The sequence below is a fragment of the Electrona antarctica genome (assembly GCF_951216825.1).
Source record: "Electrona antarctica genome assembly, chromosome: 3".
NCBI lineage: Eukaryota > Metazoa > Chordata > Actinopteri > Myctophiformes > Myctophidae > Electrona > Electrona antarctica.
Window position 1 is genome coordinate 19,061,937 of NC_136808.1, and position 13,126 is coordinate 19,075,062.

Here is a 13,126-nt window from a genome sequence, read left to right on the forward strand (position 1 = left end):
ATGACTATCCTTTTTTTGTCAGGGCTGGTATTCAGCATCAATCTTTTTCATAAATCACATTACATTCCATTTAATAATAAATAAAACAGTTGAGATTTTATTTTGCTTTAACCCATGCATGTGGAATTTTAAATAACCATAAACATCTCAGCATTCGAAAATAAAATAATTTATTACAGAGTAAAATGTTAATCAGCAGTGAATAAAAGAGTATTTTGGTCAGTGTCTTTCATAGATAAATATTTCTCTTCCAACTCTTCCTTCAGGAACGTGGCTGTGGAATATCTGTGCTGTTCTCCTGTATCTGTTCCCATCCAAGAACGCAGAGATCTCCTAGAATGTTCACAGGACAAATATTTAAAATATAAAAGTATGTGTTGCATTTGATGCATACTGTACAAACTGTGGTGAAAGAAGTACTGATTATTTTAAGTAAATGTAAGCAGAACCACAATGTCAAAATAAATGTTGTACATTCAAAATGTCCGCACCATAGGTGCATGCAGGCATAGACAGGACTGATTGACACATCAGTGTTGAATTGAGACGTGCAATGCATTGGTTAGCCGAGCCCACTCATGAAAAGAACATGATTAACATCTATGTAACACGCTGAAAGCAACTTACCGGTATTGTAATTATTTTGTGCTGTGGAATTTGCAACAATTTTGTATGAATGTTGAAAACTGGGACATATTCTTTTAGAGATATTTGTCGGGACTCAGTTTGAAATCGGGACAATCCCAGCCAAACTGAGACGTCTGGTCACCCTAGCTATACATACATAATATGTGTAGAGTGTGTAAATGACCTTTTCCAGCACATCAAACAGGACCAGGTGTGTTGGCAGTGAAGACTTGTATGGAAAAGCGTTCCTCAACCAGTGCAGAGGCTCTTCATAGAAGCCGTCTGCTTCATCACTGTAGCCCTCTACTCCCAGATCTGGAGGACATTCCAGGAACCTCATCCTCACTGGACAGTGCATGTGGCTGAAATGACAGTGGATGGATGAATGAATGGTCTTATTTCAGATTTAGTCACAACAAACAGCACAAAAACAACACATGGACCAAACTTATAACGCCTACCTTTTTAACCTTATAATACATAAAAGAGAAACTTTGATACAAAAGACAGAAACAAAGACAAACATTTGGACATTTCACATACTAGTAATAATATTGTATGGATTATAAATGAAGTTTTATTGCGAACGTAGGTCACATTTACTATGAAAACCTGCATCTCCCGTCAGTTGGTCAGGCTACATATGGTTGGTCTGACCTCAAACCCTTAGATTTCCATATATGGAGCTGAACTGTTCTGACATTCCATATGTTGATCCTTCTCCAACCGTCCTTCCTTATCTGACATTCCATATATATTCCATCTGACCTCATCAAACCCTGTACACTCAAGACACGCTCCATATATGGCCAGTACAGAATTAATTCTCTGACCCCAGTGTACCTGTAGAAGGGTGTGGAGTGACAGGGCATGAGGAACAGGACATCAGGTTGCGTGGTGGTGATGGTGGTGTCACATAGCTTGTGGAGGTGACCCATCACGTCCAGAGTGCCTCTCTGGTGGATTAGACCCGTGTACAAGGCTGGCAGCAGGTTGGACACCAGCAGGCCATACGCAGCAGTCTTCCTCCACGTTTTGAGATGTGCCAAAGATATCCCTGCAAAATTAACCACATGAACCCATTAAGTTCTGAGGCCGACTCTACAAATTCATGTTTCTATATCAGTGCTGCTCAAACATGACCACCCAAAATAAGATCTACAAGCTCATACAATTCTACAAATGCATTCTAAACCAGTAGATCTCAAACTTTTTCCACGGACCCCATCTGAAAATGTTTTATGTCAGGGACCCCAAGAAGAGAACATCTCCCCACTTTGACCAGGGTTCAATTCCCAGGTAGGGCATGAAAGTTAAAGATCCACTCCACTTTATTAAAAATGTTTTTCAAAACTAGCATAGATAGCTGATCTACAAGCTCACAATGAACCACGTTGTATGAGATTTCGAAAATGTTTGCCTATAATAACTTCCAAAATTATGTGAATGTATATCTAATGAATATTGTATTCACCAGGTTGAAAGTGGTTCAACATACTGTACAACACAACCGTTACTTTTCAGGATTCAAATTCCCAAATGGCAAAAGTAGCAGATCTACAAGCTCAAAACGTATCGCTGCAGATCTGCCACTTGTGTGTGATGCTGTAGTATGATCAAGTAGAGCATTAATTTACGAAAAAGCAAAACAAGTTAAAATATGGAAATAAGAGGTTTCTGCCTGACATCAACAATGTATTTGTTGGGCATTGATTTCCACAGACAAGTAAAAGTTGACCTACCACAATACACCATGCAAAAGGGCAACACAGGGTAGATGAAACGGAATTCCTTGTGAGCAAGCAAACTGGAATACAAATACAAATACCTTTTCATCTCTCTAGGGTTAAAGTGGTAAAAGTTGTTTTACCTTGAAGCCTAATTTATAATTTGTACTTGTTACTGCGAGTGACGCGGTTGGTTGTATGACAAAATGTAAATTACTGTACCTTTACTTGTAACAGTGTTTCTACATTGCAGTATTGATACTTTTACTTAACCCATTCTGGGCGGGAACCCCTTTTGGTGCATTATGTTATGCTTTAGCTATTGAAAAATAGCAGATCTACAAGCTCATAGCGCGCCACCGAGTGGCGCGCTACGAGCTTGTAGGTCTGCTATTTTTGAAAAATCGAAGAATGACTGACATAGAAACATAGCTTTTTCAGAAAACTGTCAGGATGTAGAAGACATTTTTAGAATCTGATCTCATTTATATTTTTCTTTTAGTTTTTCCACCACTACCAACAACAACGCACCTGTAAACCGCAACTGTCCAGCCTACTGCTACCAATAGTATCCTGTATCTTTTAGCAGCCACAGTGCATCCATGGAGGAAGAAAGGCAGGTGGGGGCCGACGACTACCGCAAAGCCCTGGGTGAAGTACCAGTGCCACGGATGAGAGCCATAGAACTCCGACACTCCGTGGAAGATGTTCAACTTGATGAAGTTGAACTGCACCAGTGTCCACTATGAGATGAGAGAAAACACCATGCATATCGTTACCGTCACAGTCGGGGCAGAAAAACCTCTTATTTTGTTTTTACGTAAATTAACGCCCTACTTGATACTACAGTGTCACACAAAAGCATCAAAAATAGCTGATCCACAAGCTCGAAACCTTTTTGTAATTTTTTTTAAAAACTTGTCGACCTGCTACTTTTGAATCCTGAAAAGTAGCTGTTTTGGACATACAAGGTTTCCACCAGACAGCGACATTATGTATTCCACCTTACAGACCAGGGTTATTATAGCTAAAGAAGCACTTCACGATCAACATGATCAATGGGGAATTCCAAGCTAATAAAAACTACTGAACTACTGAGCATGCTGAAATAGAAAAAAACTTTTTCATTTTTGCACAGCTTTGTGTGTGTTTTTGTAGCACGGAATGTGATGATTTGATTGGCTGAGCACGGAATGTGATGATGTATGATTAATTGTTTAATTATATTTTTAAAGTTTGAAATCTTGTATCTACACTAAACTCAAACACCAAACTAATGAAAAGTAAAAAACCATGACAACTCTGTTTCCAGAATTCAATCATTTTCTTTACCTTCCCATAAAATGCACAGTCAATTATAGTTGAAATCACGAGAGTCAAAGCCCTGCAAGTGAAGAGAATGATATATTAGGCTATAACCACAAGCAAGCAGACAATAAAGTAGTGATGAGGCGCAGTCAGTGGTTCTTAAAGTGGAGTACTGGGACCCCACCCCAGTTAAAATATGATTGTTTTGGGGTGTCCCCAGTTAAAATATGATTAATTTAGGGATCACGGCCTGAAAGGTTTGAGAACCCTTGGCCTAATACAAAACTGTGGGTCTTAGACATCAAAAAGTTTGAGAACAACTGATTTAGTAAACACAAAGAAACCACTAACCCTATGGGAACGCAGCGATGACTTATGAGTCTGAGTTTGTCCTCTTCTCGCCAGAAGTGGCTGACCAGTAGAGGGAGCCACACAATCAAGGCTGTCGGGCGGACAATGATTGCTAAGGCAACCAAAGACAAATATTTTTTACTGTAAAAAAAGAAAAGAAGAAATGTTTAAAACTATATTTTATTCCACTGTAGTCAGACAGATAGTTGGGCATCATAATAGACGAAAATAGCTGAAAAAAGCTCACAATGCATCAGACAGAGACAATATATAGGCTATAGGGCTTAAGTGCTCAACATGTGTGTGTACGTGCACATGCATGAGTGCATGCATGTGTCTGTTTGTGCATTTCTTTTTTTGAGTGACGCTGTAGTATGATCAAGTAGAGCAGGGAGAAGAAATTCGGGCAAATTGAGCAGAGTGAAATGCAAATGGCCCGCAGTAAGGACTTTTGGTCTTGTCTCTGACCTGCTGTGTGTCTTGGATCCAGGCAGAGGGTAGTAGCACAGAGCAAGTGTAGTCAGAGTGGTTTCCATGGTGTTCGTCAACGTTCTGGTGCAACAGTACCATGTGAACCAGGAGCACATCTGGCAGAACAGCTGGGTTGGGGGAGAGAGCAAGGCAAAGTCAAACATCTGCACTGAAACATGATGAAAATATCTTAACCACATGAACACTAGGGTTCCTATTCTGAGGGTTGAACATTTGGGGGAAAATAGCAGGTCTACAGGGAAAAAAGAAGTGGACCTAGTATGGTGGCCTGGGGGAAAACAGTCAACTAAGTGGTTTAATTGGTTAAATCCTGTCTATAAAATATAAAGACAAATGAGCATTATTATTAATATTATTTTCCTTAGCTTTGTTTTTTTAATTCTGTGACTTGTTTGTATTATATTTAGTTGTATTGTTTTGCTTTTGTGTTATGGGAATAAATCACTTACATATGATAGTGACGCACAAAACAAGCTCACATGCATGTAGACCCGTCTATTTTCCTTATTTTTGAAGATGTTTGAAACGTGCCCAAAATAGAGAGTGTAGTCCGTGGGTTTTATGAATATTGAATGTGTGACTAAATAATATCTACATTGGCTCCACTGGAACAAAGGTTCTATAATCCATTTCCTGTAAGTGTAAAGTAACTGTTTTGAACATGCAAGGTTTCCAGCCAACAGCGACAATAAATCAAGCAGTAATAGAAAAGTTAGCAGTTTAAATTAGATGGGGTGGCACAGTGGTAAAATATCTGCCCACAACTGCGAAGGCTGTCGGGGGCAGTCGGGCTGCAGCCCACCATAGCCCAACGGTAAATCCGGGCCTGGCTAAATGCCTAAATTGCAATTGGCTTATGACTAAATTGGGGAGAGAAAAATAAAGATGTCAGTGCAGATACAGACAGACTTTTTACCGTCCATTTGGCAACATCAGGACATTCCAACGTGTGGATGAAGGTGTAGAGTTTGACGTCTGCCATCGCAGCGAGGAGTGCTTGAAGGATTCGTGGAAGCCATATCTGTAATAAGTAAAAACCCACCTGACCAGTTGTAGGAAAACAATAGCAACTCAAGAAAAAAAAGATAATACTAAAAATATATAATACTGTTTCACAACATCGCTTCCTGGGACCACCAGGGGACCAAAATGGTCACTTTGGGGTCTTTAAATTAAGTTTTCACACTGTAAATTGAGGTCCCAGAGAGATTAAGAATGATATCAAATGTGGGTCTGTGGCCTTATGTGTATCAAACTGGGGCAATTTGAAATGAAAAAATGTTGAGAATCACTTAACTAAAAATGCATTGACTTACCAAGAGAAAAACCGTGTCGTAACGTATCAAGTGTAATATCTTGTATATAAATGCAAAGAAGAATGGGAAGGTGAATCCTCGTATGCCCGCACTCCACTCCCATGTCAGGTGGCCATAGGTAAAATTGTCAAGGTCACAACTGAGTACAAATACATTATTATCATACATACATTTAACAGAATATAATTTAATACTGTTAACCACTTTACACCTGGCATCCCTATTTTGGTCATGACACATAGGCAAAAACCTTCCCACATTTTTTGTTTTTCCTCTGACAATGTGTGTGTGTGTGTGTGTGTGTAGTGGCAAAACACGTTACATGAAGAGCGTGAGAGTCGTTACAGCGTAACTGCCCGTTTGCATACTATTACTAAGTGCGACTTGCGGTCGTAATAACGATATAACTAGTATACTGTACAGTATATGTATAGTAAGTACACACACACACACACACACACACACGCACACACACACACACACACACACACACACACACACACACACACACACACACACACACACACACACACACACACGTTGTTGTTTTGTAAAGGATATTTGAAAACCATGTAATGGGACACTTCCAGGGACTGCCAGTACTCATCAGGGACAAAGCTGGTTTGGACCAGGAAACAGTTGACAAGACGGAACACCACGCACAATACAGTCACATTAACTCCATACACAGCTGTGGAATTCAACACAATCACATATTAACATTATTAACACTGTACCTGGTTTCAATCACCAGCTACTTCCATAACAATATCCATTGTGTCTGGACAGTAAAAAGGACATACATGCAGCCGTGGAAAGTCACTTACTCAAGTACTATAAAACAAAACAAAACTAGAAAAAGTGCCCCTCGGGGCACAGATCTCCACCAGGGCAGGTCAGGTTGTGGCCTCCTGGTGGCGCTATAATAAGCCAATGTGAAAAGGGTTCCATTTCTTCTTACGCCTTGAATGGCAATTGGATGATTTGAGGCATTTTGTTCCAAAAATGTGTTTTGCAAAAATCCACCTGTTGGTGGCGCTATAACAGGCCAATGTGAAAAGGATGGGATATATTCCTCTGCCTAGTAGGAACATCTGTGAACGATTTCATGTAAATTGCACGCTGCGTTCATGATTTGAGGCTTTTTGTTCCAAACGGGCCAATCCTGTAAACTTTGAAAGCCAATGTTAGCCAATCAGGATGGAATATGAAATATCGGACAGATCTGTCTTGAGCACATGACTATAGATAGATACTGTGTAACAATTTGCAGGATTTTTGGACAAAATATGGAGGAGTAATATCAAAAAATGTGTTTTACAAAAGTCGGCCTCCTGGTGGCGCTATAACAGGCCGTTCTGGAAAATGTGTGTCAGAGGTTCATCGTTGGTATCTAGGGAGTGTGTGTGCAAAGTTTGACATCGACCGGGTGAACGGTGCAGGAGATTAGCTGTACACAGACAGACGGACGGACACACACACGGACGGACCAGAGCTACTGGTGGCAGCGGTGGCCGAACGGATAGCGGCGCGGTCTAGATACCGGAAGGTTCCCAGTTCGAACCAGCCGTCCGACACGTTAAAATTACCACCGCTGAAATGCCCTTGAACAAGGCATCAACCACTACGATGAAATGTGTTCTATGAGCAGGGCCTGGCTGGAAACAAGTTCTTGAGCTTAGCCCAGATACCCTGGGTAAATATAGATTTCATTTCATTTCATTTCATTACTCTCTCCCCATGCCTTTGCCTGGTGGTGGAGACAAAAATCCTCAGTATTTACAATACTTTTACCCCAAGACACTTTATTAACAGTCTTCTTCCACCACTGCAGTGCTTACCAGTGTTTAGAGATGACGTATCTTCGTTGATGTACAGTTGTGATTTTCGTTTCCTCAACTTCACAGGTTCAACTTTGTGCCCAAAGTTCATACGAGCACGAAGCTTCTCCATGTGTGTAGAAGACATCAGACTAGCCTGGGATAAAAAACAAAGGCTAGTAGAACTTGTATCCTCTGTGTTCTTCAGACATCGTCCATCCAACCATTCAGCTGTAATAAGACACACTGGTCTGATGGCTGCAACGTTTATCGCATCTTAGTTTCAATGAATGAAAATTACAAATAATTACACATCAAATTGAAAAGCGGTGCTTCCTGCTTCGCTCTCTAGCTCCCCACAAATAAACCAAACAACAGTATTTTCATCTCCGGTGTGATATTGTTGTCGCTATAATTAGTATTATGATTAATATTCCACCCATAGAAACTATTTCGCAGCAACACTGCAGGAAGGAACCAATGACAACAAAAAACAATGTTCAATTCTATCATCTCTGCGCATGCGCTGTAACGCATTACCGGATATGCTTCTCTGCGCATGTGCTACTACCTGCGTTCATACCGGATATGACGTGTATGTCCTATCCCATCGTCCTGTGTGTGTGTGGTCGTGTTCGGTGGATGTCCTCTGCTGTTCCACATGTTTGTTATTTCACATTCTCTATCATTTATTTACGTCACTTGTGAGAAACACTTTAATGTTATGCGGTCGTAAGGTGGTTTGGATGAAAAGGTGAGTTTTTCGTAATGCATGAAGTCCAATAATGTGTAAGAGAGGAACGTTTAAACATGCATGCATGCTGTCCTTTTTTATTCTGGACATGAACCAATGACCCCTGAACATTGAGTCATGTTATGACTATTTAACACATATTTGAACAAAAAATCACGTACACCCCCTGTATCATATACAGTATGTGTATGTCTTATCAAAATAGTTGTGATAAATCTAATGCTAACTAAGTAGTCATAACACTATAATAGTCTATCTATGATGTTTACATTTGAGCATTGATACTGAATTGAGGTGTGTGTGTGTGGAGATATTCTTACACACATTATTCATAGCATTTATGATACCATCCATTATTGTGGCATGTTGCAAGTTAAAACCTCAGCTCGTCACAATAAAACACAAACACACCGTTTGCTCAATGTCAGTATTTTCTGGAAGTTTTATTTTATTCAATAATAATAATGATAAGCCAAATGTGTGTGCTTTGCTTTTCATGATTGAAGCATTTTATTGATCCATTCTTCTGATTTGCTCAATTTGCAACACTATATTTTTAACGGGTAGCCGCAATTTGCAACACTAGTTGTTTTATAATGGGATGAATCTAGAGTTGCAATACTATCCAGTGACTGCCCAAAGTGCCCATTTATCCAAATTACATTTGCGATCTGCTTGTATTGTTTAACAACGTTAAACTCGCCAACATTGCAGCTGTAGGGAAAGCTTGAATTATCTATCCTCTTTCAAACTGCAAAGTGTTTGTTTCATAAAAATCCACCGTAGACATGGTATGATCTACTTTCTGTCAAGCAATTCTGTGCAGGTGATTATTTTTCTAAGTGTTGGAGTTTGGAAGCGCTCGTCGAAGTCAATGAACGGCCCTGCGTACCACCTATTTCGAATTTGCACAATGCAGGAGGCAGCAGCACGACCCGTTATAAAAACGAGCACGTCCACAGTCCAACACTTAGAAAAAGAATCACCTGCACAGAATTTCTTGACAGAAAGTACCTCAAAACATGTCTACGGTGGATCTTTATAAAACAAACGCTTTGCAGTTTGAAAGAGGATAATTCAAGCTTCCCCTACAGCTGCAATGTTGGTGAGTTTAATGTTGTTTAATACAAGAACATCACAATGCAATTTGGATGAATGGGCAGTCAATAGATGGTATTGCAACTCTAGATTCACCCCAATCCCATTATAAAAAAATCTAGTGTTGCAAATTGCGGCTAGGTTGAATCTAGATTTGCAACATCTGACAGCCTATACATCCAAACAGACTGTATTAACAACGTTAAACTCACCAACATTGCAGCTGTACGAAAAGCTTGAATTATCCTCATTGTAAGTTTCTAGCTGCAAAGTGTTTGTTTCATAACAATCCACCGTAGACATGTCATGAGCTACTTTCTGTCAATAAATTCTGTGCAGGTGATATTTCGAGTTTGGAAGCGCTCGTTATAAATAAGTCATTGCAATGGTTCTGCATGCCACCTGTTTTGAAATTGCACATAATGTAAATGCAGGAGACAGCAGGAGGTTGTTTTATATAATCACCTGCACGCCACAAAAGTTATTGACAAAAAGAAGCTCTCTAACATTTGGATTTTTATGACACAAACACTTTGCAGATAGAAATAGGATAATTCAAGCTTTTCGTACAGCTGCAATGTTTGTGAGTTTAACGTCCTAACAATCAGATAGGATTTTACTGTTTGGATGTATGGGCTTTTAATGGTTGGTGTTACAACTCTAGATTCATCATATTAAAAAATAAGTCTAGTGTTGAAAATTGCGGCTAGATTGACACCCGGGAGGGCAGAACTGTTGGCTAAAAGTTGCACCTCAGATCTTGTGTGAACTTGTAGACCATTTTAATTATCTACTCAGTACATTTTACTGAGTAGATAATTAAATAATTGGGTGCCTTGACTGACACTTGACAGGGCAAGGCACCTTTAATTATAGGCTAGCACCTTTCAACAACAATCAAAAGTAAGTAAGTTCTCAAGCCTTGTGGCCCATGATACTGAACCTATCCTGTTTCTGTAGCGTGAGGCAGCTTGATGTACAAGTATACCCCTTGGACCTGACGATACTATGTCACATGATGTACAAGTACACCCCCTGGACATCCACCCTCGACACTAACGTGTCGTGGATTCACTCACGCTTCCTCTATACTAGGTGTGAGTGAATCCACATTATGTGTCTGGCCAAAGCCAGGCTAATAACTATACGTCACATGTGGACTTACCCCTGGTCCAAACCTTGATGCGGAGGCATTGGGTCCCATTTTTATAGTTTTTGGTATATGACCCGGCCGGCCAGAGGATTGAACCTCGACCTCGGTCTCAGTGAGGACATTGGTCTATTAAAGAGTTTTTTGTAAAACATATATTATTCATAAAAGTTTCTATTTGAGAATATTTAGTTTGTCGGGAAATAAAAAATAAACACGTAACCTTTTTATTTAACCACTAAAGCCCTTTTCAGAATTGTTCAAAATGTTTTGAAAACTATTTCAATTGTTTCTCCTGTTGAAAGTGGTTGAACAAGTAAAATAATGGCAGATAATATTGTATGCCAGGCAGATGATATCTGCCGTTATTTTACTTTTCCTGGCTCCACCTTCAAGGTCTGAGGTAATGCTTCTTCTCTGTTCCTTCAGGTCTGTCTTTTGATGCAGAGCGGAAGACAAAGTGGAACTACTGGTCACCTACTGGACGAATGTTTCGACGAAGGATCCCTTTCCATCAGGTGGCGATGGCCACGGTGGTTGGAGTGTTTGGTGGAGTTTACATTTACAGACCTTACTTTGAGGCCCAGAGACATGGGAGCCCAGGACAACCACCACCACCACCACAACATGAAGATGATGTGCCATCAGAGGAGACAAAATTATCACCACAAAAAACAGATTCATAAAAATAAAACATGCTAGTTCATCTTTGAACAATAGAAACACATGCCTAGTATACACAGTATACAGTATGTTGGCCTCAGATGGTCTTCCTCCAGCAAGACAGAAACCAGATGAACTGGATTGTACTGGTGGAGTCAAAGGGGGACCATCAGACCTGGAGGTCAATGTGATTTAATTTCATGAACCCTTGCCTTATGATTCTCGTCTAAGTATACATAGGGTTTAAACCGTCTATACATTGTACGACAACTCGCAAATAGCCCATCTACAAGATGTGTTGTCAGCTTATAGATTTGCCATTTTAGCAACTTTGGAACTTTTTGGACAATTTCCACATTTCTTTTAAAATGCTGACAATAAATGACAAGCCCAAAAGTGTTTTTTAATGTCTTCTGATTTTGGGCTGTTCTGTGCGGTTGCTTTTTTCTGTGTGCAAAAACAAATAAATAACAACAATAATAATTATTATAAATTGATTGATTTAATTATCTTAATATCAACGTTTTGAGCAGTGCACACCACTCCAATGACGTGTCCCTGTGTATGTTTGGAGTATGTGTGTGTCCATAGATATTTAAAAAAATAGATGCCTCATTGGCCGCTGCAGTTCATTGGAGCGATGTGTCTCCAGCGAAGCTAGCAACTTCCTTGCAGTGAAGGCAGAAGTCAAGCGGAAGTGACTACTGGCCAATCACGCGTGTCAATCAATTAAATCCAAAGGAGCTTTATTGGCATGAGGAAACAAACATTTACATTACAGTCGCACCTCTGATTGGCCTACCGAACTTCTGTGATGCATGTGGATGCTTCCGCTATGCCCATTGCTTCGCAAGTAATCTCAGGAAAGCTTGCCTCCATGTTGCCTTCAAGAGATCTGTGTGTGTGTCTAGATATCAGCCTATGTATGTTTAGAGTATGAACAGCTGCAATACCGCTGGGTGACCTAAAGTAGCACTGAAACACAGCACTCTTAGTATGGGTGGAAAGTCACCTTGTATTGAATTGACCTGTATAGCGAACTACCTGTATATTACTGTTCTGTATACTGTATATGACTGGTGATACCTGACGAAGGCCCATAAGGGGTCGAAACGTTGTCATCCTTATATTCTAAATAAAATTCCTGTGGGAGCTACAAACAGTGTGCGGACTACTTCTCCTTCTCCTGTACTTATGACTGGCTTACGACTAAAACTTCTGTCCAGATGTAAAATGTAAAAAGAATCCTCACTACCACCTCTTTTGCTCCATATTCCAGAAAATGATGTTCAAACGTGTGTTTGCTCTAGCAGTTCTCAAACCTCAAACTCTTATAAACTACAGAAGAAGATAACAGGTCAGATAACATTGCTTATTACACGGCTTGGATGAATGCTTGATTCTAATTGGTCAATCACAGAATTCAGCAGGTCTGTTATTTCTGGATAATGACAGCTCGTTCTATAACAGGCCGATGCCTAATCAAACCCTCACAGGACCACCACATGAAAAACTAGAAAAAGTGCCCTTCTGGGCACAGGTCTCCACCAGGAGGATAGGACTGTGTGAGATGTTTGGCAAAATGTTTAGGAGTAATATAAACATGTTTGCCTTTGATGGCAATTGGATGATTTGAGGCATTTTGTTCCAAAAATGTGTTTTGCAGAAATCAACCTGTTGGTGGCGCTATAACAGGCCAATGTGAAAAGGGTGGGATATATTCCTCAGCCTAGTAAGAAAATGTGTTAAAGATTTCACGTAAATTGTTTGCTGCGTTCATGATTTGAGGCTTTTGTTCAAAACGGGGCAATCTTGCAAAC

General features: G+C 40.0%; 1 protein-coding gene and 1 long non-coding RNA gene across 2 annotated transcripts; one reads left to right on the forward strand and one right to left on the reverse strand.

Moving 5' to 3' along the window:
* Positions 1–147: 147 nt before the first annotated feature.
* Positions 148–8,162, reverse strand: pigb (phosphatidylinositol glycan anchor biosynthesis, class B). The gene is made up of 12 exons (XM_079497618.1): positions 7,663–8,162; positions 6,383–6,512; positions 5,822–5,939; positions 5,422–5,526; positions 4,482–4,612; positions 4,014–4,154; positions 3,687–3,738; positions 2,886–3,097; positions 2,370–2,434; positions 1,471–1,684; positions 812–989; positions 148–333 (listed from the first exon to the last, which is right to left on the reverse strand). Exons 1-12 carry the CDS (start codon positions 7,787–7,789, stop codon positions 220–222), a joined length of 1,587 nt encoding a protein of 528 aa, XP_079353744.1. The 5' UTR covers positions 7,790–8,162; the 3' UTR covers positions 148–219.
* A 108-nt stretch (positions 8,163–8,270) lies between these two features.
* Positions 8,271–12,471, forward strand: LOC306920760. The gene is made up of 2 exons (XR_013789680.1): positions 8,271–8,395; positions 11,073–12,471. It is a non-coding gene; the product is annotated as an uncharacterized lncRNA (long non-coding RNA).
* Positions 12,472–13,126: the final 655 nt, after the last annotated feature.

Coding starts and splice junctions, on each gene's coding strand:
- pigb (XM_079497618.1), bottom strand. CDS start 7,789: ATGTCTTCTACACACATGGAGAAGCTTCGTGCTCGTATGAACTTTGGG. Junction 5,527..5,821: donor ACGACACGGTTTTTCTCTTG/GTAAGTCAATGC, acceptor TACTTATTACAG/ATATGGCTTCCACGAATCCT. Junction 2,435..2,885: donor TGGACAGTTGCGGTTTACAG/GTGCGTTGTTGT, acceptor TTTGTATTCCAG/TTTGCTTGCTCACAAGGAAT.